General features: G+C 45.4%; 1 protein-coding gene across 3 annotated transcripts in view; it reads left to right on the forward strand.

The window, feature by feature from the left end:
- Positions 1 to 25,788, forward strand: part of RAB31 (RAB31, member RAS oncogene family) — a 132,562-nt gene that overhangs the window by 53,935 nt on the left and 52,839 nt on the right. For all 3 annotated transcript variants that reach the window (XM_045005271.1, XM_045005272.1, XM_045005270.1), the window contains exon 2: positions 25,069 to 25,148. In XM_045005271.1, the coding sequence (XP_044861206.1) occupies positions 25,069 to 25,148 (80 nt within the window). The remainder of the gene's footprint in view (positions 1 to 25,068; positions 25,149 to 25,788) is intronic.

The following is a 25,788-nucleotide window of genomic DNA, read 5'->3' on the forward strand; positions in this document are numbered from 1 at the left end:
GCTGTGCTGGATCAGGCCAGATTGCTCAGCACTTTGCAGGATTGAGCCTATTCTGCTTTGGAGTGAGAGCCAATCCACTTTTTGTTCTAGCTTGGGCAAATGTGTCTTTTGAGCCAAAAGTCCTAATTGTACTAAATTAAATGTCTTAGCATTGCCATTTGAAACTACAGCCCAGTGTATTTAAAGTGAGATCTGTAAAGTCTTTTTACTTTTGATCTTCGGTTGGTCTTGTCTCTTGTTTCAGAGCTCAAAAGAGAAATACTGGCTGGGAATATTCAAACTTTGTTCTTTGAGTCAAATATTCAATTGTCCAGCATCTGATTATTTTTGTGCTAGCTGTAGTAGCTTGGAAGGTCCCCCCCCTTTTTATTTAAAGGTATTTCCCCTTAAAAACATAATTCTGTTTCACTATGGGACCCATTCTGCAAGATGCTGAACTCTCTCCATTCCTATTGAAGTCGGTAAGAAGTTGAGAGCCCGAAGTTATAAATGAACTTTGTTATAATTACTGCACAAAACCATTACGCTTGATTAACCTTAATCCCTAACATTTATTTAGATTCAGTGTAACCTCTAAGTGCCCATTGCCTGCTCTGGGTATCCATTCTGTAAATTAAAATACACAATATCAAGGACTGCTCATCTCACCTTGACACAGATAAATATCCACCAACTAATAGGTAGATAATGAAATAAATCCAACCCCCTCTAAGGCTGAGCCAACTCCCTCCCCTAGAGCCTAAGAAAAAGGCAGGCTTAGCAGTGTGTCTGGAAGGATAATAAATGCAGGCTCTGGCAGACCAAGTGAGGGGGAGCAATTACCAAGGTCATGGGACTTTCACAGAGTATGTTCTACCAGCAGCTCCTTCCCATTTACAGCAGTAGCAAGAGGATTCCAGTTCAAGCACCTCCACTGGTTGTATTTGTTGTATTTTTTTCCATTTTGGACTCTGGATTTCAGGAGTTGATAGATCAGCTGAAAAGAAATCACTTTGGGTTTTACATTAACCATCCAAGGCTCAGCCCAAGAGAGAATCTGTCTTCAGAAAATATGAACAAAATTATCCATACATAGCGTTTGCTTTTTATGATTCACATATGTAAATTAGGATAGGAGCTTTGGCATAAAACCATGGACCAAATTCTCAGCCCCTGTTTCATCCTCTAGGTGATTCTGGAGCAGCACAAGGGGGCTGGAATCTGGCTGCATTTGGCCAGAAGAGAATTCCTCCAGGACAGGGAAATACTCCTCTAGTGTAAAGCTGGAGGAGCCAACCTCACCACCTGCTTAGCAAAGAGAACGTCAGGAAGGGAAGGAGTCTGATGGGGGTGGGAAAAGACCATTTCCCTCAGGCCGTTCTGAGCTGGTGCATGGTCCCTTAGGGATAAGGGTATGTCTGCACTTGGAGCTAGGGGTGTGATTCCCAGCTTGAGTGGACGTACATGCGCTAGCTCTCATTGAGCTAGTGTACTAATAACAGTGGATCCATGTGTATGTATATGTACTCGGGTGGCTACCCCAAGCCCAGGCTGTGGCTTAGGCTAGCCACCTGAGTACATACTTGGGGGTTCTGGGTGGGATTGTACTTGGGGCAGTGAGCCTGTGTTTCTGATTGCCACTGCCTGTGCTACCGCAGTTACACTACTATTTTTTGTGTGCTGGATCAGTGAGGACTAGCACAAGTATCTCTGTGCGATTATGTCAAACACCACCCATTTGTGGCACCAAAGTGAAAAGTCACATGAGAAACACATCCGTAGCTCCAAGGGTAGACATATCCTAAGGCAAGGGTCGGTAACCTATGGCACGGGTGCCAAAGGTGGCACGCGAGCCGATTTTGCCTGTCACGGCCACCGACCTCGCTCAGCCCACTGCCGGCTGAGTGAATGGAACCCCAGGCCAGCAGAGGCTGAGTGGGGCCCACGGCTGGGATCCCAGACCGGCAGCAGGCGCGCTTCCTGGCTCCCCCCTCACCGCGCTCGGGTTCTGCGTCTCCCAGGAGTGGGAGCTGCTGGGGTGCGGAGCCCTGAGCCTGCTGCGGGAGGGGCGGCGGCTCACACTCCCGGGAGCCACAGAGCCCGAGCGTGGCGAAGTGGGAGCTGGGGGGCACATGGGGACCGCCACCCCCAAACATCTGCTGCAGGACCCCCCCTGGGAGGGCACCAGGCCACAGCCCGGGCAGGTGCACCCCCCAGTTTCCCCCTCACCATGCTTGGGTTCTGTGGCTCCTGGAAGTGTAAGCTGCCGCTGCCCCTCCCGCAGCTCCCCTATCCCCACCCCCACCCCCCGCTGCCTCAGCACTCCATGTGGAGTTTTGCCTCCACGTGGAGCCAGCATCTGACCAGTATGGGCCTGGTAAAGAGAGTCCTGGGGGGGCAGTCAGGGAGCAGAAGGAGGGTTGGATGGGTTAGGAGTTCTGGGGATCCTGTCGGGGGTGGGGAGTGGTTGGATGGAGCATGGGAGTTTCAGGGGTCTGTCTGGGGACCGGGGTGTGGATAAGGGTTGGGGCAGTCAGTGGACAGGTAGTGGGTAGAGTCCTAGGGGGCAGTTAGGGTGGGTGGGGTCTCAGGAGGGGGCAGTCAGGGGACAAGGAACAGGGAGACTTAGGTGGGCAGTAGGGTCCTGGGGGGCAGTTAGGGGCAGGGGTTCCAGGAGGGGGCAGTCAGGGGAGAAGGAGCGGGAGGGGTTTGGGGGTTCTGACGGGGGCAATCGGGGTGGGAAGTGGGAGGGAGTGGATGGGGATGGGGCTAGGGCAGGGCTCTCCCCTCTTTTTTGATTGTTGAAATATGGTAACCCTAGGCGAGGGGGGAGCTGGGGGGTGCATGGGGGCTAGCGCCCTCATACATCCACTGCAACCTGCAGGAGCCCCTGGGAGCACTGGGCTGCGGCCTGGGCAGGAGGGCCAGGGGGTGGGAGGAGCGGCTGCTCCCTGCTAGCGGCGCTTCCTCCTTTGCAGGGCTGCTGCCCCCCTGCACTGCACCGGCTCCTCCATGGCTGGGGCTTGCTGCTGCCGCAAGCAGGACGCTCTGGCTCTCTGGTGCCTCCGGAAGGCGGCTCCTCCCTGCTGAGCTGCTGCAGCGGCCCAAGCCCGGGAAAGCCAGTGAGTGGACTCGGGGCGGGGGCCACCGGGGTCGGGTGGGGAGGGCTCACGAGGGGGCTGTGCACCCTCCAGGGGAGTTCAGGGAGCGGGGAACCTGGTCTGGGGAGCAGCGCCTGGGCACGGCTGGCCCCTGGGCACGGCTGGCCCCTGGGGTCTATAAAGGCTCGTTGAGATTTGCCCCTCAATGAACCGATGTGCTGGGGGGGGGAATGGGGCAAGGTGGAAGTTTCTCCTAGGGTGCAAAATATCGTTGCACTAGCCCTGCCCCAGGGGGTGCGTGCACCCCAGGTTAAGAACCACTGCACTAAACTGATAAGATCTGCATTTTAATTTAATTTTAAATGAAGCTTCTTAAACATTTAAAAAACTTGTTTACTTTACATACAACAATAGTTTATAGACTTATAGAGAGAGACCTTCTAAAAACGTTAAACTGTATTACTGGCATGTGAAACCCTAAATTAGAGTGAATAAATGAAGACTCGGCGCACCACTTTTGAAAGGTTGCTGACCCCTGTCCTAAGGGCTCCCCTAACTCATGTCAGGGCTGAGGCTTGAGTAGCTTGAGAATCAGGGTGCCATAACCAGTTCTGTTTTTAAGGAGGAATCCTTTTAAATAACCTCACTGTGATGCTCCCCACCCCCACCTGCATATCTTGGTGCAGAAGAGAATCTGGTCTTTCATTTTCAAATAGCACTTGAATAACTTTTAATGATATGAATTTTTCCCTTTTGTTCAATATTGAAATGTCAATCAAATAATTGATGGCAAGTGCTGGACTGCAGTTTTTATATTGAATAATTTAAAGTTCATTGAACATAAAGTGTCCAATTTTCAAATGCTGCACTTGCAAAATGTGCATGGAGTTTACTGTGAAAAACCCACTTTGCTCTTTGAAGCAGGGACAATGTCTTCATATGTGTCTGTGCAGAGCCTAACCAATGGGGCTTTGATCCTAACAGGGGCCTCTGGGGACTACCTGATATCATTGTTAAATAATAATAATAATATAATAATGTATACATATTGATTAAGTAATTGCATGCAAAAGCCCTCAGTTTTTCATATCAGTTTTCATGCACTAAAGCTGTTTTGTGCACAGAGCAGGTGTTTACTCAAAATTTTTATTTAGCAGGTGAAACTTAGGAGCCTACATCTTAAAAATTTGGCCCATGATAATGAGATTTGACAATGAAGGAGTTAAAGTGGTGCACTTTAGAAAAAACTCATGTCAGACTGCAAGTCAGGACAAAAGTTAAACATTTGTCAGGATGGTGGTGTTCCTTAATGTGTTTTAATGGCTTTGCTAACCCGAAAGACTCATATCGTGTATCTGTTCAGGCCAAAAACTTAATTTAGTTTCTGTGATCACTGTAACAAATGCCAGTTAACTAAATATTTATGCTCGTGTGTGTGCACACTGGAGAGATAATAAACTGCAATCAATATTAATTAACATTGAAAATGTGAGGTAGCTTGCAAGTTGCTTCACAGTACATTTTCCTTCCTTACAGTTTTCAAATTCAGGACCAAATACTGAAGTTCTTCAGCAGTTTTACTCAGTGGTTATTCACATGACCTCTCATTGAATTTAATGGGAGTTGGCCTGATACAGGGTGAGATTTTGGGGAATAAAGATGGTGGTACCTCTTCCAAGCTCTGCCCATGCAAATAACTCTCCCCAAGTGAGTTGCAAGAGTAAGATGCTGCTTGCAGTAGATTGTAGAGATGTTCAGAATATGATCATACAGGTATGTGGTCTCTGAGCTTGAAGGTGGCTTCCCCTTGTGGGGGTTTGAATATACCCATGGGCTCTGCTTAGCTCCCGGGGCTTGGCTCCGACTTGTTTTGGGAGTAGAAATAAATGATGGAGCTCACCGAAATACCACCCATTTGTGGCACCAAAATGAGAAGTCACTCACAGTGAATTGTGCAGATCTGTAACTCTCCCTCTCCTTTCTTATATGAGAAATTAAATAGTTAATAATGTGGACATTTGAATCATCATCACTGGACATCTGAGTTAACTCCTCACTGAGATTTTCACACCTCTTAGAGCTAGTATTTTAGGCTTTCTGCTGATTCACATAGACATCCCTGCAATGGTTACATGTTGTTAATATTTTGGGGTTTTTTTTTTTGCCACGATAACTAGAGATTTCCTTTTTTCATGAAAGCTGAGAGTCTGGAGAACAAGGTAGTAGCTTCTGAGAGGTCTGGGTGTGGTGTATGGGCAAGTACTGACTGTTTCTGAGCACTAGTAAGAGACTGAATAGTTACTTATTAAGGACGTCAGGATTTGCCCCTCAGTATAGTAAGGACAACTATAAGAGACTGGGAGTTTTTTTAACTAAAAACAAAGAGCAGAACTTTGATCTCCTTATTGGTCTGGAAGTCACACTTGGCAAAACCAGGCAGAATGCATAAGAACATAAGAATGGCCCTACTGGGTCAGACCAAGGGTCCTCTAGCCCAGTATCCTGTCTTCTGAGAGTGGCCAGTGTCAGATGCCCCAGAGGGAATGAACAGAACAGGTAATCATCAAGTGATCCATCCCCTGTTGCTCATTCCCAGCTTTTGGCAAACAGAGGCTAGGGACACCATCCCTGCCCACCCTGGCTAATAGCCATTGATGGACCTATCCTCCATGAATTTATCTAGTTCTTTTTTTAACCTTGTTATGGTCTTGGCCTTCACAACAGCCTCTGGATGTTATAAGCCTCTGCATTTGTTACAAGCAACAGAGACTCTTGATTCCTGGGTAGCAAGAGGTGGGTCTCTTTCAGGGAGACTGCATATAATAGACTTAGGGTATGGCTACACTTACGGTTTGCAGGGCTGGTAGTTTGCAGCGCTGGTCATCCAGCTGTGTAGGAGCAGCGCTGGTGTGTGGCCACATTTGCAGCATTAGCTGCGCTGCTGGGAGTGATGCATTATGGGCAGCTATCCCAGCATTCAAGTGGCCGCAACGTGCTTTTCAAAAGAGGGGGGTGGAGTGGGGTCTAGTGTGACAGGGAGCGGGGCGAGAGAGAGAGGGGATTTTTGGAGCCAACACTGTGTGTTTAGCTTCCTGACTTGAAAAATCAGAACATGTTTCCAACCCCTTAGTCTTAACTCTTAATTGCAAACAGCCTGCAGCCAACACGACTCCCCGCTGTTTCATTCCCTCCCTGCCTGCAATCTCATTTGATTGTTTACAGCCAGGTACAGATGATCACAGCAAACAGGAGCTCTGTTTGTTTTTTAGATAAGCGGCAACGGAGCTCCAATTCACAACAAAACAAAGAGAGGCTGCATAACAAAACAAAGAGAGTAATTTATAAAAGCATTCTGGGATACACCTTATACCCTGGAGGCCAATCACAGCGCTGGTGTGTGGCCACACTTGATGACCAGTGCTGCAGCACCAGCGCTGGAATCCTTATTCCCCATGCTGAGTGAGGTGTACGGCCAGCGCTGCAGCCAGGGAGTTGCAGCGCTGGAAGTGCCCTGCAGGTGTGGCCACTTACTAATTGCAGCGCTGGTGGAGGCTTTCCAGCGCTGCAAATCGCCAGTGTAGCCATACCCTTTGATACTAAGGATGAGTGGAAGAATAGATCCTGGTCAATTTAAAAAGCAATGTTGTAGCTCCAGAGAGAATACCATTCTGTCTCTTTTCACCTAAGCTTTCTCCCAGAAGGAACTCCTCTGTCTCCAAATTTAATTCCCTCCGCCCGAGAGAGTCATTCTAACAAAGGGGTTCTCAACCTGGGGGTCGGGACCCTTCAGGGGGTCACGAGGTTATTACATAGGTGATCACCAGCTGTTGGCCTCCACCCCAAGCCCCTCTTTGCCTCCAGCATTTATAATGGTGTTAAATACATTAAAAAGCACTCAGAGGCTTGTTATGTGAAAAGGGTCACCACCAGTACAAAAGTTTGAGAACCCCTGTTCTAACTCATCTTGTAACCTGGGATGGAACTAAAAGGAACGACTTTCAGCATGAGTCGAGAGAAATAACTCAGCTTGATGCTTAGTGTCTGACATGAGAGGGTCTCTGCAGAAAAGGATTGCATTCCTTGGTGGCCTCAGATTGCGGCCACCAACTCTTCTTGGTGGCTGCTCAGACAAATTTTCCTAAAAGGCTTAATTAGCTTCAGGAAAAACAAATAAATATGCACATGTACATGTCCAAATAATCGTAATTTATTTATGTAAGGTTTTTTTGTGTGCAGATTCAATAATAAAAATAATGTAGCGTTGTATTTTGATGCCCCTGCTGCCTCCCTTGCCATCATATTACATCATTGGGGGGAGACTCACCACCTTTTAACTAAGACCAATATAGTTATTTTCATTGAGGCGTCCATCAAAGACACTCAGTTGCAAGAGAGCAAGAGCACAGGAAAATCGGGAGGGGGCGAGCTCTGGATGAGGTTTCTCTGGGCAGACCTTGCAATGAGCGAAAGGGTTAAAGGACTCCAGGGTGATGGAGTGTGTGGAGTGGAGAGATGCACTGACTGAGGCAATGGAGGCGACAGAAGAGAAGAGGGGTCTTCGAGCAGTGAATGTTGATGGATTAGAAGTAAAGAGGGATTGGGGAAAAGAAGGAGGCAGGTGAGCAATGTTGGAAGAGACAAGGTGGTGGTCGGATGGGGACTTCAGCAGTGTAGAGCGAGTGGGAGAGCTGATCCAGGGTTGCAGGTTAAATGAGGAGGTGAGTTTGAGAAGACAGGTGGCTAGGGTTCAGATGGGAACTTGGTTTGTATAAAGTTCTGAATTATATACTTTCCACTTGTTTATCAGATCTTAGATAACAAAGAAACTTTTCATGTTCGCTCTCTTGACTGGTATATCTCTGTATGTCAACAGGGACCTGCTTTATAGAGAGGAGCTCAGATGACGAACCAAAAGGATCTGATTCTTTTGTGCACGTGATTCCCCAAAGTGCAGCAAGTTACATTTTGGTTTTGTTTGTTTCCCTCTGTGATTGTGTTGACACGCAGAGTAACCCTCCACTCAGCAAACTTATGACATCCCTCCACAACCACCAGGTGCTATTCACAATCACATAAAGTCCCTGTGCTCACAAGGAAAAATAGTTAGGAAATCAGAGTTTTTAGCTGTCTTGTAGACAATGAGTGATTTGTCCTTTCTGGAAAAAGTTAATTGCACGCTCTCCTTGTACTTTTATTTTCAACTTCACCTTACATTTGGCCCGATCCTCTCTCTTCCTTTACCTCCCTGTTCATGCTTCCCTACCACTTTATCCCCTTTTCCTGCAATCTCTATGTATATGCTTCCCTGACACTTGGTTTCCTTGTCTCCTGAATACACTGTCTGTTACCGATCCCTTTTCTCACCCTGCTATCCTGGATGTATTGTCTAGCTGTCTCATTTCCTCCATTCTTTGTGCTATTATGGCAGGAGTCATGAGGGAGTGCTAATACACAGTTAACAGTTTTTTATTAGTGGGGAAGCACTGTCCAGTCTTTGCAGAAGTGCTGCATTGTTGATAGCTTTCTGATGGAGTTTCTTTTGCAGGCAGCTGTGGCAAGCAAAGGTCGTTAGTTCTGTGCCTTCATCTCTAACTAGCGTCAATTCTTGAGGCAGAGTTGCTCACTGGGAATCAGGTGTTGGTGTTTTGTCTGAAAGAGAGGATTGCCTGTGTGCTGTTTGTGACCACCTCTGTTGAAGGACTGGTGTATATAGTGTGAAATAAACAAGTTGAGCTAAGAATATACCCGGATTTCATGTCACTACTTTCTCTTCTGATGGAAAGCTGACCTGCAAGGCCCTGGACATCTGATATTTGATGGGTAGCAACAGTATTTTCTTTTCTCACAGGTGGCTGGTAGCCCCAGTCCCTGAGTGAGGCTCCTTTTTCTTATTGTCTACATCCTATAGAATAACGGTCACTAATAGAGGCAGCTAGGCTGATGCCTCCTCATTTCCTGCTATTACTACAGGGTTCCAGGTTCTCTTTAGAATCTCTAGAAGCAGCATGAAACAAGGAGTGCCAGCCAGCTCTCAAAGAACCACAGTTTGGGAGCTGCTAGGTTAAAGGGTCACTCCCCATGAAACTCTCTTTTCTCCCATCACACACAAGACTAAGTACTTTTTCTCTGCACAACTCCTATGCTGGCTCAGGAAGTAAGAAACTGGATCTAGTAAATAATACCAGGTGTTCTCTGCATAACCTTGTGAAATCACAAAACCAGACCATAGTATGACTAAGATTCTGCTCTTTATTTTCCACATAAAACTCTTTAGTTCTCTTGCAGGGATGGTTATCGCACTGAATTTGCAGTATGTGTGGGTGGGTGGGAAGGGAAATGTGTAAGAAAAAGTTCCAGCAGATTAGCTGGAAATATGCAATAGCTTGTAAATAATGTTAAAGAATATTGATTTCAGACTGTTGTCTCTAGAGTCCACACACACAGCTTAGCAAAACAATTTGGTTAACTGGCATTTTCTACAGTGTGTTGCAGTGCTCAGAGAAATATAAATTGATTTCAATTTTTGGCCTAAATGTGGGAGTTTTATAAATCGCTTACTTGGGGCATTCCAAAGGGATTAAATAGAATCATAGAATCATAGCCTTTAAGGTCAGAATGGACCATGATGATCATCTAGTCTGACCTCCTGCACAACGCAGGCCACAGAATCTCACCCACCCACTCCTGTATCAAACCTGTGTCTGAGCCATTGAAGTCCTCAAATCATGGTTTAAAGACTTCAAGATGCAGAGAATCTTCCAGCAAATGACCCATGCCCCATGCTGCAGAGGAAGGCAAAAAACCCCCAGGGCCTCTGCCAATCTGCCCTGGGGGAAAATTCCTTCCGGACCCCAAATATGGTGATCAGCTAAACCCTGAGCATGTGGGCAAGACTCACCAGCCAGACACCCAGGAAAGAATTCCCTGTAGTAACTCAGATCCCACCCCATCTAACATCCTATCACAAGCCATTGGGCATATCTACCACTAATAGTCAAAGACCAATTAATTGCCAAAATTAGGCTATCCCATCATACCATCCCCTCCATAAACGTATCAAGCTTAGTCCTGAAGCCAGATACCGGTATGTCTTTTGCCCCCACTGCTCCCCTTGGAAGGCTGTTCCGGAACGTCACTCCTCTGATGGTTAGAAACCTTCGTCTAATTTCAAGTTTAAACTTAAATCCACAGACAAGCTGCTGTGCAAAGTTGTGAGGTTTTTTTTTAATATCCGTATTTTACATTGTTGCCAGTTTTGAGATATTTTGAAGAAGTTTGTTGAAGTAGCCAGGGCATCAGTCCATAGGTCATGTCCCCTCCATCTATCACACTTCTCTTTTGACTGGCCTTTATTTTACATGTGGAGGGCTGTAAAATGGCCTTACAGGTAAAGCTGGGCAGAAATGTTGCAATGAAATGAGATTCATTGGAAAATACAGGTCTGTTAAGTCCAAATTTTCTCTCAAAAGCAAGTAGTGTTTGATGAACCACAGAAACCTGACTGGTTCCCTGCCCATGGCGGACTCTGGGGCAGTCCCAACATGTGGTCTGCTCTGGGGCCAGGAATCTAGCGCTTTGAAGATCTGAGGCTCTGGAGCCGTCCCACCATGCAGACTGCCAGGGGCTGCGAACTCAATGTGGCAACTAAAACAAATCTGATTGATGAACGCAAGGACTCCTTGCTTATTTAATCAGAACACCATAAGTTAGCAGGACCAGATAGATCGGAGAACACTGCAAGGAGAATACTATGAATGCAAACTGTAAAAAAGAGTGACAGCTTCCAGAAACCAGTTAGTCCACCTAACTATTTTCAGTCTCCCAGTGCAACTCCAGATGTCGGCCATACATGTAATGCAGCTAGTAAGAATGGACATCTTGAAACTGATGCCTCAGTTAAGATTTTAGGACAATGTGAGGTAACCTTGGAAGCATTTTGAACAAAATTTTTTCTTTATATGTCCATCTCTGCATACCCTGCAATGAGCGCTGCTAGGAAAGTGAATTTATTTTTAATATTAACCGTTGCACAGACCCAGAGATTTCCAATAGCTTCCATCTCTCTCCCATAGACATTACAGATTGCAATAGGATGTCAGAACAGTTTAAGGCTTAGTGTCTTGAGAAGCAGATGGGTACTGCTGGTATTTATTTTTTTATATTTATAATTTTCAGAAAAGATTGCAAATGTATATATGGATATAAAATGCATAGATACTAGATGATATCCCTTTCCTCCCACCTTTTGTATGTTACTAGTTTTTAAGTTCTTAGTGTCAGGGACTGGGTTTTCATATTTGCTTATACAGTTCCTAGTAAAATGGGGCCCCAATCATGCTTGAGGTCTCTGGGCATTACTTTAATATATAACAATGAGAAGATGATAAATAGCATTGCCATATTCCCAGGAAGAAGGAAAGATTATTTTTCCATGTGCGAGAGCAAAAGACACACAAAAGTATTAAGGAACGTCATACTTGAAATTATTGTCCCTCAAGAGATTTGCTAACTAATGAAAAGGATATAGTGATGGGAAGATATGTAAGCATTTCCTGAGAGATTGTTAAATTTACAAAATAAGCCACACAAACCTGCAACATGGCAGAACAGACCAAGTTATCCATGCTTGTTATAAGTAAAGATAGTCAAGAAACTATACATGCATGAGTTTACTCACATAGTGAGATATGCAGATTGTATGTGAAAGGAAACTACATGTTGAATGACCACACAAGGAAGGGTGCCAAAACTTTGTAACAGGTGTCCAGCCTAGATGGCTGTGTGAGATCTAGAGATGTGGACATGCATATAGACACTATCCAGCACTCAAGCAAAAATGCCCGATTTGCTCTAAGTGTAACCATTTTGCTAACAATGCAAGTACTGTAAAAGAAAAACAAATACAGCAAAGGAAACCAATGTGCATTGAATCCATACAGCAACTGCACCAGTAGACAAAGGCTGTTCTATTTCAAATGAACACCAATGGCTTACAAAATGGCCTTGGATGCTGACTCCCCAGCTGTGTATTTAGACCAGGAGTGGGCAAACTTTTTGGCCAGAGGGCCACATCAGGGGTCCAAAACTGTATGGAGGGCTGGTGTAGTGTATTAAATTGCTCCCCATAAGAATGTGCTACTTATGGTGTACTACATACAGTTGCCAATCCTGGTGCTCCATAAGTAGCACATTACTACAGGGAGCTGAGGCTGTGGGGGAGGGGCCAGGGGCTAGCCTCCCTGGCGCGGAGCTCAAGGGCTGGGCAGGACAGTCCCACAGGCCAGATGTGGCCTGCAGGTTATAGTTTGCCCACCTCTGATTTAGGCCCATATATAGTCCTCCTCATCACTGTAGAAGCAGAGCACTTTACTATTATTAATGGATTTTAGTTTCACAGCATCCCTGACAGATATTTATAATCCTCATTTAACATTTAGGGAACTGACACACAGGAGAGGTTAAGAGCACGGTCATACAGAAACTCTGTAGCTGAGTCAGGAATTGAGCCCAGCTTTTTCAAGTCTCAAGCCACTGACTTAACCACAAGACCATCCTTCCTCCCTATGGTACAGCTGGATAGATGATGAGGCAGACAAATGTGCTTGAAAGCAAGAATTGCAGTTCCTATTTCTACAGGGAAAAGATGTCATTTCACTCTGCAACATGAGAGAGAAGTACGCTTGGCTTTGTTAACTATTACAGGGCATAGAACACCTATTTTAGGCCTGGAATCAGGCCAGCAATTGAAAATGATATATATGTGGTTTTACTATGGAAGAATTGACTCAAACCATCACAACTTTACTGAAGAAATATACAGACATAGTTGAAGGATAGGGAAAGTAATATTATATACTAAATGACTGTAAACAAAGATGTACAACATATCATACACACAGCCAGGAATGTACGTGTAGTGCTGATGGACAGACTACAGAATGAATTGCAGTGTTTCTTATCAGGAGATGTAATTGAAAAAGTGGAGGAACCTGCAGAATAAGAACATTGTCATTGACACAGAATCAAATCTGGATCACTGTGTTGTACTTCGACCCCAAGGAATAAATGCCAGCATTAGAAGGGAGCACTATCACATACCAGTTAGACATGAAATCCTGGGAGACAAGACGTGCCAAATTTTTCATCATTTTTGATGCATCAAATGGCTTTTGGTAAATCCCTCTTACATAGGAGAGTACACAACTGTGCATTTAACAGGCCATTAAGCAGGCACTGTTTCCACTGCCTCGCTTGCAGCCAACTGTCCCAGAGAACTATTCAGCAACTCTTGCACAGCTCTGATGGTGTAAGACCGTGCCTAATCTCATGCAGCACTCTACATAGCAAGAATACAATGCCAGGCATGTATAAGTTCTGCAGAATGCCAGGGATAATGAATAAAGTGCCAATTCCAGAAAAAAGGACTCTTATTTGGAAGAAATTCTGTCAAAGTATAAAGATGGTTGTTTTTTATAAAGAGGGAAGGACATGCTGAGTAGTTACAGTTCTATGTGAGAGATGGCTATAGAGATAAAAGATCATCCTCCACTGTGGAATGCAGAGATTGCTCCACTCCCAGAGTCAGAGAGCGGGAGGTGCTGCTCAGTGAGTAGATTCTTGTCTGTTTCACACAAGCCACTCAAAAATAAAATCTTATCTGAGAAGAGCACCACATACCTCTTAATGTCCTTTGCATCCACACTGGGCCAGATGGAAAAATGAACTTTTAAAAAATAAATAAAAATAACCCTCACTTTGAAATTATATGTTCATTTGACTGTAGAAGCGAAGAGTTAGGGCACCTGAGCATAGCTTCTCCTCATGACGGCAAACTCGGTTTAAGGGCATAGACTCCTTTTACCTTCATGAGTCAGGTGAAAGCCAACAAGTCAATCTAAAGGTTGCTCTTGGATTTTCACCTGTTCATTTAATCTGTAGTGGTATTTGCTGATTTGACACATCTGCAGATGGAAGCACTTTGAATGCAGCAAAAGCTATTTCTAATTCTCACTAAGCACTACTACTAGGGTGAAAAGACAGCAAGTGTGAAAAATCAGGACAGGGGGTGGGGGGGTAATAGGAGCCTGTATAAGAAAAAGACCCAAAAATCGGGACTGTCCCTATAAAATCGGGACATCTGGTCACCCTAACTACTGCTAATGACCGCATTCTCTCTGGGATGGTTCCCAGTTGAATCCCCTGGTCTCCTGGAGGGTGGTAAGTTATGCCTCCAGCAGAGCCTTCAGACCAACCAGTAAAACAAAATTGTTTGAACAGAGAGAGGCTGTGTTTAAGGCTAGCGCATGTTTACTGGGCAGAATGATTCTTGGATTAAAAAATTGTGGTCAGGAGTTTGTAGTGTATAACTCTTTCATGTATCTTTACACAACTGATAAACATCCAGTCAGGTTCAAATGCTCTTCAAGCTGCCTACTAGAGCCTTTCAAAGTTGCTGCAGGAGCACAAGTGTATTAGTAAAACGTGGAAAAAATTGCAATGCTGCCCATTTCTGCTTATCTGGGTAATGATTAAACGTTACTGCTAATGTCAGGCATAAAGTACTAAGCCAGGCAGCAAATGGAAAAGCTTTATTTTATTATCATTTGGGAGTGGGAGTTAGAAGATATAGCAGCTACATGGGAGAAAAGGTAGCCGTGTTCCTGACACTCCCCTCAGCTGCTGTTTGGTGATGGATGGGCATCTTTGCAAACAGGATGCAAAGTGAGTGACTCAAGAATACCGAGTGCTAGACACTGGATAGGAAGTCGTATTTGATATGGAAACTAGCCTTGACCACAGCGGCGGCTCTAGACATTTCGCCGCCCCAAGCACGCCATCATGCCGCGGGGGCACTCTGCCGGTCACTGGTCCCGCGGCTCCGGTGGACCTCCCGCAGGCATGCCTGTGAAGGGTCCGCTGGTCCTGCGGCTTCGGTGGAGCTGGCGACTGGCAGAGCGCCCCCCGCGGCATGCCGCCCCAAGCACGCGCTTGGCATGCTGGGGCCTGGAGCCGCCCCTGCTTGACCAGAGCTTAAGATGGGTTTCTGGAAAAGTCTACTAATGCTTTCTGATGCGGCATGGCAGTTTGCTTGCTTGTAGCTAATAAGCTGCTGATCAGCCACCAATATTACAGTGTGATTGCACTCTACATAGTTACAACTAGTGTGAATTTTTATATGCCAGAGACTGTTAAAATGCTGCCATGAGCTAATGGGAATGGCTTAGGGGTTGCAATAGAAGCTATAAATCATAGGCTAAAGTACAGCCAAATTCCACAGTGGAAAGAGCAGATATTTTGATGTGCAAAAGCTCAGCTGCCAAGTCTGGTCTAGCTGTATTATACAACAGCAGCCGGTAGAGCAGCTAGAATGAAAGATCTCTCAGCATTTCCATTTTTGAAAAAAAATTATTGATTTTTTTTTCCAGAAGGCTAAATACTGCCCTTCCATATTGTAAGCTTGGCATACAGGTTGCCTGTCCAGAGGCAGACTTTGTTTCAATTTAAAAATCATGTAGATTGTTTTGAAATTATGGGTGGCAAAAAAGGGTTTTTTTCTTTTGACCGTTTCAGACTTTTTAATATTTGCTTTATATAAGAAAAATCTTACCTAAATAGATGAAATTTTACCACTTAAAAAGAGAGGGCCAACACTCCCTTTCTGTCACATTGGTGAATGAAGCTCAACTGGTGTGACAAAGAAGAGAATTTGGCTTAAGCAGTCTACAGAATAGACTAAGGCTTTGGCTACACTTACACTTCAAAGCGCTGCCGCGGTAGCGCTGCCGCGGCAGCGCTTTGAAGCGATAAGTGTAGTCAAAGCGCCAACGCTGGGAGAAAGCTCTCCCAGCGCTGTCCGTACTCCACCTCCCTGTGGGGAATAACGGACAGCGCTGGGGCTTTGACCACACTGGCGCTTTGCAGCGCCGCAATTTGCAGCGCTGGAGAGGGTGTGTTTTCACACCCTGCTGCAACGCTGCAAATTTGTAAGTGTAGCCAAGCCCTAAGAGGCTCTGTTAATTGTCAATCTGTATTGAAACAGACAAGATACTTGCCTAATGGCATGAACATGAAACTGAGAACCAGGAACTCTTGAATTCTAATGCCAGCTTCCACACTGAGGTGTGGGCCCAATCTGGCTCCCATTGAAATCAATGAGAATGCTGTCAGTGGGAGCAGAATTGTGTTCTCGCTCTGTGACATTGGACAAGTCACTCAATCTCTTTGTGTCTGAATACGGTAACAATACTTAGTTGACTCCAGGGTTTGTCATGAAGATTCATTAACAGACCACGTTTGCCACAATCACTGCTGGTGCAGATAGGTGTATTTTGCACCTGTCTCTGCTAGCCTGGTCCATTGTACCTCCAAAGTAGGAGGGCAGATAGCTGTACTACCTCAAGGTTTTGACTGGGGTGGGCAATGCTAATTTCTACTTTGGGTGCGATGGGAGCTACACCAGTAGAGTCTGCCTAAGGGATGCACTGAATCGATTAATCACCTGCGTACATTAGCCACACTCTTTCCTTGGCCAGTGTAAGGTGATGAGTCATTCGTGTGGTAGGCTCCCAGCCAATCCACAAGCCAGGAACTGGTCATGTGACTCCCAAAATGGGTATATGAGCAACACAGGAGTACCAGTAGCTCAGTCTGCTCAAGGCTATTCCAGGGCTTGGAACTGTCTCTTGTCTGATGGTGGCAACAGACTCCCCAGGCATTAGCCTGCTCTCAGCCCTGCTCGTGCTATGTTCTGCTCCCAGTCCTGTTCCAGCCCTGCTCCTGCTCCTGCTCCAGCCTTGTTCCACCCCTGCCCTGGACTCCTGATTCTGGCAGTGGCTCTGACTACTCGGCCTGACTGCTGTATCTTGGACCACTAGGAATGATCATCTCCCAATCCAGCTGCTGTTAGCCAGTGCCTCCTGCTTGTAGGGCTGAGCTGGTTGGCTGCAAGCCTCCTGATGGAGAGGAGGACAAAAGCTCCTTGTGCCATTGTAACTGTGTCACTGGCTGGACTTTAATCCACTGAGGTGCCTTGTCCAGGGAACACCAGCACATACTCTCCTTGAGGGTATGATCCAACTCCTGTAGAAATCAATAGAAAGAATCCTGTTAACTTCAAAGCTCCTTACAAACACTGAGCCAAATTCAGTGTCTGACCCAATTTGCATTGAAGTGCTCTCTCATTTCAAAGTATTACTAATGTTGAAAAATAGCTGCTGTATATGTACTCTAGCTGCTATTAGTAACTGTTACTAGGCGTTAACATCCTCTGATTTTTCAGGGTTTGATACTTCAGCTTTTTCAAATTGAAATTTGCTAGATTTAATTTGTAGGGCCAAATTATGCCCCAAGTTAAAACAGAGGTAATGTGTGTTTGCGGGGGAGAGATGCAGGGTCTCGTGGCCCCTCTCCCCCCCCGCAGATTGCTCATCATGTGGTGCAGCAGGGCACCCTCCCTTCAGAGCAGCTGAGTCAGTGAGCTGTGCTGGGCAAGGAAAGGCAGAGGCAGGAGCAGAGGAACAGCTGGGAGCTGCTTGGAGGTGCTGCTGCTTTAACTCTGCTGGGAGAGTCAGAGGAACAGCTTAGAGCTGCACAGAGGGGCTGCTGCTTTCCCAGAGGGGTGGGGCTGCTTTCTGGAAGGGGAGGGTTGCTACAAGGAGGGGCATGACTAGAGCTGTTCGGGGGTTGTGCCCTCCCATTGTCATGCGGCACGGGTCGTCTACCCAGTGCAGAATTTGTCCCTACAAATCTTGTGGCACTCTGTACCTCAAAGTGCACCCTGGAACCCTCGTATTCACCACTGTCATATAGTTACACCTCTACCCCAATATAATGTGACCCGATATAACACGAATTCGGATATAATGCGGTAAAACAGCGCTCTGGGGAGGTGGGGCTGCACGCTCTGGTGGATCAAAGGAAGTTCAATATAACGCAGTTTCACCTATAACACCTATAAGATTTTTTTGGCTCCCGAGGACAGCATTATATCGGGGTAGAGGTGTATTATATGTTTTGGACAAAGTATGCCTTTTGAGTACTTGTTTTAAAACTCTTGATCTGTTGAACATTAATATTCTGTTGGATTGTGTGTGCTATCTTTATATGTGACATTATAAAGCATTATATGTGTTACCGAAATATGTTGGACAGCCAAGCTTTCAGTTGCAACAAAGGACCAGCCAGACATGTGCTGATGGCCCATTAAAGGGAATCCACTCTCTCAGAGACTTCTCAGAGAGAAAATGTGCAATGGAGACTGCTCGACCTAGGGTTGCCAACCCTCCCGGATAGCTGGGAGTCTGCCGGAATCGGCCTCAATCTCCTGGTTGCTTTTGAAAGCAATCCAAGCAATTTTTTTTAATAGTTCAAAAGTCCAGTCACTGGCGCAGTGGGGCTAAGGCAGGCTCTCTACCTGCTCTGGCTCCGTGTGGCTCTCGGTAGCGGTCGGCATGTCCGGCTCAGGGGCTGTCAGTGGCTCTCTGTGTGCTGCCCCTGCCCCGAACACCAACTCTGCAGTTTCGCGGCCAATGGGACCTGCGGAGGTGGCGCTTGCAGGCAGAGGTAGCGTGCAGAGCTGCCTGGCTGCCCCTGAACCTAGGAGCTGGATGTGCTGGCCACTTCCGGGAGCCGCCTGAGGTAAGCGCTGATGACTGGAGCTCGCACCCCTCATCTCCTCCCGCACCCCAACTCCCTGCTCCATCCCTGAGCCGTCTCTCACACCCCCTCCTGCACCCCACCTTCCTGCCCCATCCCTGAGCCCTCTCTCACAACCCCTCCTACACCCCAACCCCCTGCCCGAGCCATGAGCCCTTTCTTGCACCCAAGCCTCCTCCAACACCAAATGCCCTCCCAGAGCCTGTACCCCAAATCCCTTTCCACACGCCAACCCCCTGTCCCAGCCTGGTGAAAGTGAGTGAGGGTGGGGGAGAGCGAGAAATGAAGGGAGGGGGGGATGGAGTGAACGGGGCGAGGCCTCGGAGAAGGGGCTGGGCAGGAGCGTGGCCTTGGGGAGGGGTTGGGGCAGGGTTTGGGTTTGTGCAATTAGACAGTTGGCAACCCTAGCTTGACCAGTGGGGAGTGCCTGATTCCCCACGTCACAGCAAAGATCTTTCCAGCAAGTTGGAAGAAAATATAAAAGAGGAGAAAAGCCCAGCGATGATGTCACATCTACTCCCCTCCCCCAACTCAACACCTGGAAGAACTTCTGGAGCACAAAGACTTTGAAATGGGGAAGGGTGGTCCCAGGCTGGAAGGTAGTCTCAGCCTGTGTATTAAGGAACTGTAACCTCCTTATGCCATCTGTCTGGGTGAGAAAAGCTGTATGATTAAATTCTTGCTTAAACTAAAAATTTTGGATTTAGAAAACGTGTTTACTCTGACCTTTATGTCTACCACTTATAATCACTTAAAATCTGTCTTTCTGTAGTTAGTAAATCTGTATATTTTATCTGAACCAAGGAGTTTTGGTTGAAGGGCGTAGGAAATCTCAGCTTAGGTTAACAAGGGCTGTTGCACATCCACTACCCTTTTGTTGGTGTGGCAAACTAGGTAATGTACTTACACTGGTTGGGCTTCTGACCAAGAGTGCTGGAACAAGAGGAGCCAAGGGGCCATGGCCTTCCCACTTTTGAAAGTGGACTGGCCTGGCCCATCCACTTTTTGCCACGGGCCCAGCCTCCTGCTCCTTCTTTTCCCTCTGACCCCTGCATCCACCTCCCCCAGCCTGGCTGGAAGCTGGAGCCTGGCCAGGTAAGAGTGACCCAGGGAACCCAGGCAGCTGTGGGGAGCTGCGGACCTTCCACCGGCCCGAAATGGGGGCCTGAAAGCAGCCCCCAGCCTGTGTCCCTGACTCCCAGGGCAGATGGAGGGTCTGTGGCTCCCCTGGGTGGCTGCCTGGGTGGCTCTTACTATGGCCCAGATGTGGCTCTTTGGCCCCTGAGGCCGAGCCCACAGGCCAGGCTGGAAGCTGGAGCTGGGTTGGGGTAAGAGCTGCGCAGGCAACTGTGAGGTGGCGGGTCTATAGCTCCCGCCTTGGGCGAGGCAGCCAGAGGGCAGAGACACGGGCTGGGGGCCACTCTCGGGCCCCCCCCCCACTACCCAGGGCAGGTGGAGGGTTCATGGCTCCCCAGCCCCACTCTGGCTTCCAGGTTGGCTGCGGGGGGTGGGGCCTCGGGGAAAGAGGAGGGGCAGGGCCTGGGGCCCCTCCACTGTTAGGACAAATCCGCTGCCCCTGCTTCTGACCAGTGCAAGGCGGGGGCGCTGGGGGGAATTGACTGGAGCCTCCCTATTGATGGTTCATGCGTGGCTAGGAGATCATTTATGTAACTCAGTTGGATGTATCCCTGCCTGTGGATGTCTGTGTAAGTGCAGTACTTGCCAGAAGTTTGTAGCTTGCCATCAACATCACAGTGTGAGGGATATCCCAGGCTGGTCGGTTTTGGAGGGCTCAGCGGTACCACAGTCCAGGTTGCACTGCAGTCACACCCATATATAAAGCTTTTTTTAACAATCATGTTTTTTAACCAAAATGGGAAGTTAGTTATGAGATCTCTTGTGGTTCCAAAGCAAGCTGTTTTTTCAGTGTGTGTTCTTATCATGCAGGTTCTTTTATGTAAAATATTGTGAGGTATTCTTGTGTATTTGTTTGCAAAACCCCATAGTCATAAATGGATTCTTACATAATTCATCTTAATAGGATTCTGTATATATAAAAAACCCACCCTTTGCTTGGAAGGATACGGTGTAGTCAAGAATAAAACAATTGCTACTGCATCTTGCATAATTATAAGACTGCTGTTTAGTGAGCAGTCATATGTGTAGTTTCTTTGTGAGTTTGGTGCTTGTACCATTTCAGATAGAAGAATAATTAAGGTAAACTCTTTAGGCTCTTCAGTATATGTTTGTAAAAGTGCCCAGCACACTAGGCCCCTCACCTGGCTGAGGTCTCTGGATGCTACTGCAATATAAAGGTTAAATAATAAAGCCCCAGTTATGCAAGTGAGTAACTCCCTAGTCCAGTTGGACTCCTTGGGCTACTCACATTCTTAAACGTTTGCAGGACAGAGGCTTAGATTTATGTGGTTTTTTTTTTAAAAACCCACACCCCTCCAAATTTAAACTTAAAAACCAAACAAACACAAACAAACAAAACCTGACTTCCTCTATTTCCTTAACTTTCCTATGTATGGCGACTTAGAACAGTGGATGGTTACACCAATCAGCTGTCCGTCCTTGGAATGTGACTTTAGAAATATATTGGACTCTTACATTCTCTAATCTTATACTTGTGATATATTATAAGCAATGTGTAAATTCCTGTTAGTTTGTAAATTGGCTGCTAAAATCCAGTAATCCTACTTGAGGCTGTATATTTCCAGCATTCTCCTTTACAGTGATGTGAACATAGAGGAGCCAGATTGCCTGGTGCTCTGTGTATGTGTAAGCTTCAGGGTATGTCTACTGAGCAGCTGGGAGCACACCTTCAGCTTTGAGAGAGCAGAGTTCTGTGAGTCAAGTTGAAGTGTGTTCAGTATGGGAGGGTAGCAGCCAGGAACTATCCACATTTTGTATAAAATAAAAACTGGTCTGTCTCATGAGATTTCCAGATCAGTTTTGCAAAGCAGAGGGAGACTTGGATAAAATTCTGAACTCTGGGTTACTTCTCCCATTGAACATTCAGAGATTCACTTGATGCTGTTGAACCTCTCCCTTCTCCTGTTTGCTTATTTCTGTACATCTCAGTTTATATTGATATTATGGATGTGTTTATGCTTGGGAGACTAGTGATGACTAAGTATGTGAAAAAGAAGCAAGGTAGAAAGCAAAACATGTCACTAGTCCCATGAGCCATACACCTAATATCCTTCCTAAAGCATAACTTGTTAAAATGAGAGTGTATATAAATTCTGCACCGCACCCCAGGCATGTGTCAAATATCCCTTTCATTAGAGCAGACTTTATGTCCTGGATCCCTTGTCACATGGAGCTGTATTTTTTGTGTGTGATTATTTTAATGAAAAAGTTGCCTTCCCCTCCCCCTCCATCATAGCTCCCCTATTTTACAGGGATGATGACTTCTGGATAAGTACAGACTCCATTCCTTAGGGTGCAGCCTGCTTCCTGGGGGCAAATGCTCAGCTGCTGTAAATTGTCCTAGCTCCATCCAAGTCAATAGAGCTATGGCAGTTTACACCAGCTGATGATTTGCCATCTGGTGTGTGTGGTATGTTTTAATATGTATATCAGCACAGTCTAACTAAAACAAAAGAACCAGATTACATGAGTTATGAAAATCGGCAAAGTGCAGAGCTCAGTGAACTGAAGAATAAGGTTGTTGGTGCTACCTGCTTGAATAAATCCTGTTTAGGGTCTTTTCCTCGTGGCAAAACAAGGAACATTACCAGATTTGAGGAAACAAGGTTTATGGACAGAAGAGCAATACAGCAGGGCAAAGTCCTAAAGCAGATGGTAGCAGAAGTATTTTCTACAGCTCTAGTATTTAGACTATTTTAATGGAATGCATGTTTTACTTGCCGGTAAGCAGCAGATGCTGTCACAAGCAACAGTCCTACAAGGTTTGTCTGAAAGGCGATGGCTACTCTATGTTTAGTAAACTTGATTGACTCTGATTTGCAATAAACTATTTAGACTAGTTTTCCAGAGTGTTGTATGGAATGTTCACACATCCCAATCCACTTTCCAGTTGTGGTGGAGCAGGAGGGTGCCCCATTTGACAGGTGCATGAGAATATATTAAAAATTGTCCAGATAGTTTTAAAACTAGCTATGGGATGATGGTCAGCATTTTATTCCCCTCCCCCACAAATGCTGCTCTAAATATATTCTGAGGGCTAGTCAAAGCAGTCACAAGGGTACAGACTGAGAGCGAGTGTCTTTAAGCTGGAGGCTACTTGAATGCAGACTGGATGGCTGGCACGTATCTAGGTTTAGCTGCAATTTCTGTGAAGGATGTAAGAGAAATAGAAACCACTAAAGTTTGGTTAATTGGTCAAAGAGTTAGCATCTTATAGCAAAATGAGGTAAGCTCCAAATTCAGCTTGTAGATGCCACAGCCCTGCCAAAGACCAAATCCCTCTCTTTTTTGAGCTGTAATTGCACTTGCCACTGCCCTATTAAGGCAGCTGGAAATAAATATGTATGGCACTGAGGTGGCATCAAGTCACTGAGATGGTGTCTAATTTTAAACTCTGGAGCAGAAGCAACTTTTCCACAAAAGGGAATTGCAATTCCTCTGAGCTCGTTTTGGTTTTCTGAAGCACGGTTAAAATCTGGAATAATTATATTATTCAGTGTTGCCACAGAAGACTTCTTAAAATGTGCTGTGCTGTCCTGGGTTTGGTGACTGTGCAGGAACGTCAGATGGAATTGATAATGAAGGCGAATTTTGGGGATAGCTGCAATGTTTGTTGTGGCTATTGATTGAAATTTGCTAGGCTGGTTTTAAATACTGTTGCTCTCTTTTGAAATTTGTGTATCGATTGCACATTGCAGATAAACAACCATCTGTGCTGAGTGAATATTTATTATGACTTGGAAGCAGACTAAGTAAGGACAGCCTTGAATTAGAGACGAGAGTTTAAATGATGGTTTTCTAGTAAGAAAGGTTTTCCCACCCTTGATTATTACAGTTTTATTTAAACAAGGGAGAGGGAGTCTAAATACTTGGATTTGTTTTTTCCATCTTTGAAAAAGATCAAGGTCTGGAAAAATGATTACATAAAAGACACAGCCAAGTTTTCTGTATTATTTGTATGGTGCCAATAGTGTTGCCCTGCCTCAATTTGGAAACCTGTCAATTTTAAAATATATTAAATGGTTTTAGAAATCTGGACACAAATTGAACTTATTGATCATGGGACTGATTCAATTTCAGTGCACTCAGTGGGAGTTTTCCACTGACATTTTAATGAGTTGGATTGGGCCTTGGCTCTCACTGTTAATGTCCATTCAGTAAATGGAAGGGTCTGGATTGATACCTTTTCAACATCTAAAAGAAGCCCTGTACATTTCTACTGGAGCCCAAGAAATCCCCCTATTTACTTACGTCTCCCTGTACTTTTAAGATTCTATGGAGTGGTCAAGAAGTACTGGAAAATGCATTTTTGGCTGGAAGACTTGCTGCGGTATAGTGCAAGGAACTTCTTTCCTTCCCTATTTTATCCAGAGGTTCTGAATATGCTTCGTATGCAGTACTCCTAGTATTTATCCCTACCGACAGGGAAGAATGAGACTGGTACCAGTAATGAAAGCAGGCTCTCCCACATAGCAACCACTGAGGCATTTGTCCTTCTCTTTTTATTAATACGTTCAGTTTCATAGACTCCTTAATGCATCCTACAAGTGCATTGCTAGGGGATTGTTGCATATCTTGGGTGGCTAAAGTCACTCAGTCCTTGGCTTCAGACCTTATTAAAAGCACCTGAGACATTCTATAAATGCTGAGAAAATCACTTATTTATCTCATAATGAAAAGACTTTGTTAGCTATTTATTTTGGAAGCATACTTACTTGGTCCATCCTTACAACAAACACACACAAAACTAATTTGCTGGAAGTTGGTTTTGCTCAGCAAAATAACTATGGATTTTAACATGCAGTGGTTTTTTATTTTATTTTGAATGAGTAAATAGCTAAATGTAAACTTTTATAATCAGTGACAATTTATTAATGTAAACTCCCTCCCCTCCGCCAAAAAAAAGAGTTGTGAGGTTGTAAAAGGATGGAATTTTAGAAATGCAGAAAAATAACTCCAGTTATGATGACACTTACAAAAATAGTTAATGAACTATTTTCTTTTTAAACACTTAACCTGCTCCACTTGCCTGTAGAGTAGGTTTGTTCTTTTTTTGTGGTTTAAAAAAAAAAGGTAGAATCATAATTCATATTACCCCCCGATCAGTGAATTTTTCTACTGAAGTTCAGATACAAGTACCTTGTGAATTTATTATTGTTCTTTCTTTCATTTGCAGGATACTGGGGTTGGGAAATCAAGTATAGTTTGTCGATTTGTCCAGGATCATTTTGATCACAATATTAGCCCTACTATTGGGTAAGTACCCTGTTTAATCTTTTCCTTGAAATGTTTCACTGCTGCCAAAACCATCCTCTTACTTCTATCTCAAGAGTCTTCTCTTCCCCATGTTCAAAACTGCACAACTCCCCTACATTTCCCCCTCACTTTGATGCCCTATTCTGCTCTCCACACTCCACTAACTTCTTTTTTTTCTTTTTTTGTGTGTGCCTTCTTGCCTCACTCTCTGCTCATGTTATTCCTTACATTTAGAATAGCCTCGCCATAAAGAGTCAGAAAGCTTTCTTCTCTCTCAACAACTCCTGAACAGTCACCTGATTTGTGAAGCTGACACGAACACACATACTGCTCTGTGTTTTGTATTATACAGACTCATGATTGGAAGCTTTTTACTCTCTGTTAAGCTCTGAGTACAACTCTGGGATAATATAAATAATGCTAGGTTTGAGTCTACTCTCTGGGTGATGATACATATGCCACTAAGGCCTTGTCTACACTACAAGACTATTTCGAATCTACTTAAGTCGAATTTGTGGATTCGACCTTATGAAGTCGAATTTGTGTATCCACAGTAAATACACTAATTCGAATTTCTGAGTCCACAGTAACGGGGCTGGCGTCGACTTTGGAAGCGGTGCACTGTGGGAAGCTATCCCAC

This window comes from Mauremys mutica, chromosome 2 (assembly GCF_020497125.1).
Source record: "Mauremys mutica isolate MM-2020 ecotype Southern chromosome 2, ASM2049712v1, whole genome shotgun sequence".
NCBI classification, from domain to species: domain Eukaryota; kingdom Metazoa; phylum Chordata; order Testudines; family Geoemydidae; genus Mauremys; species Mauremys mutica.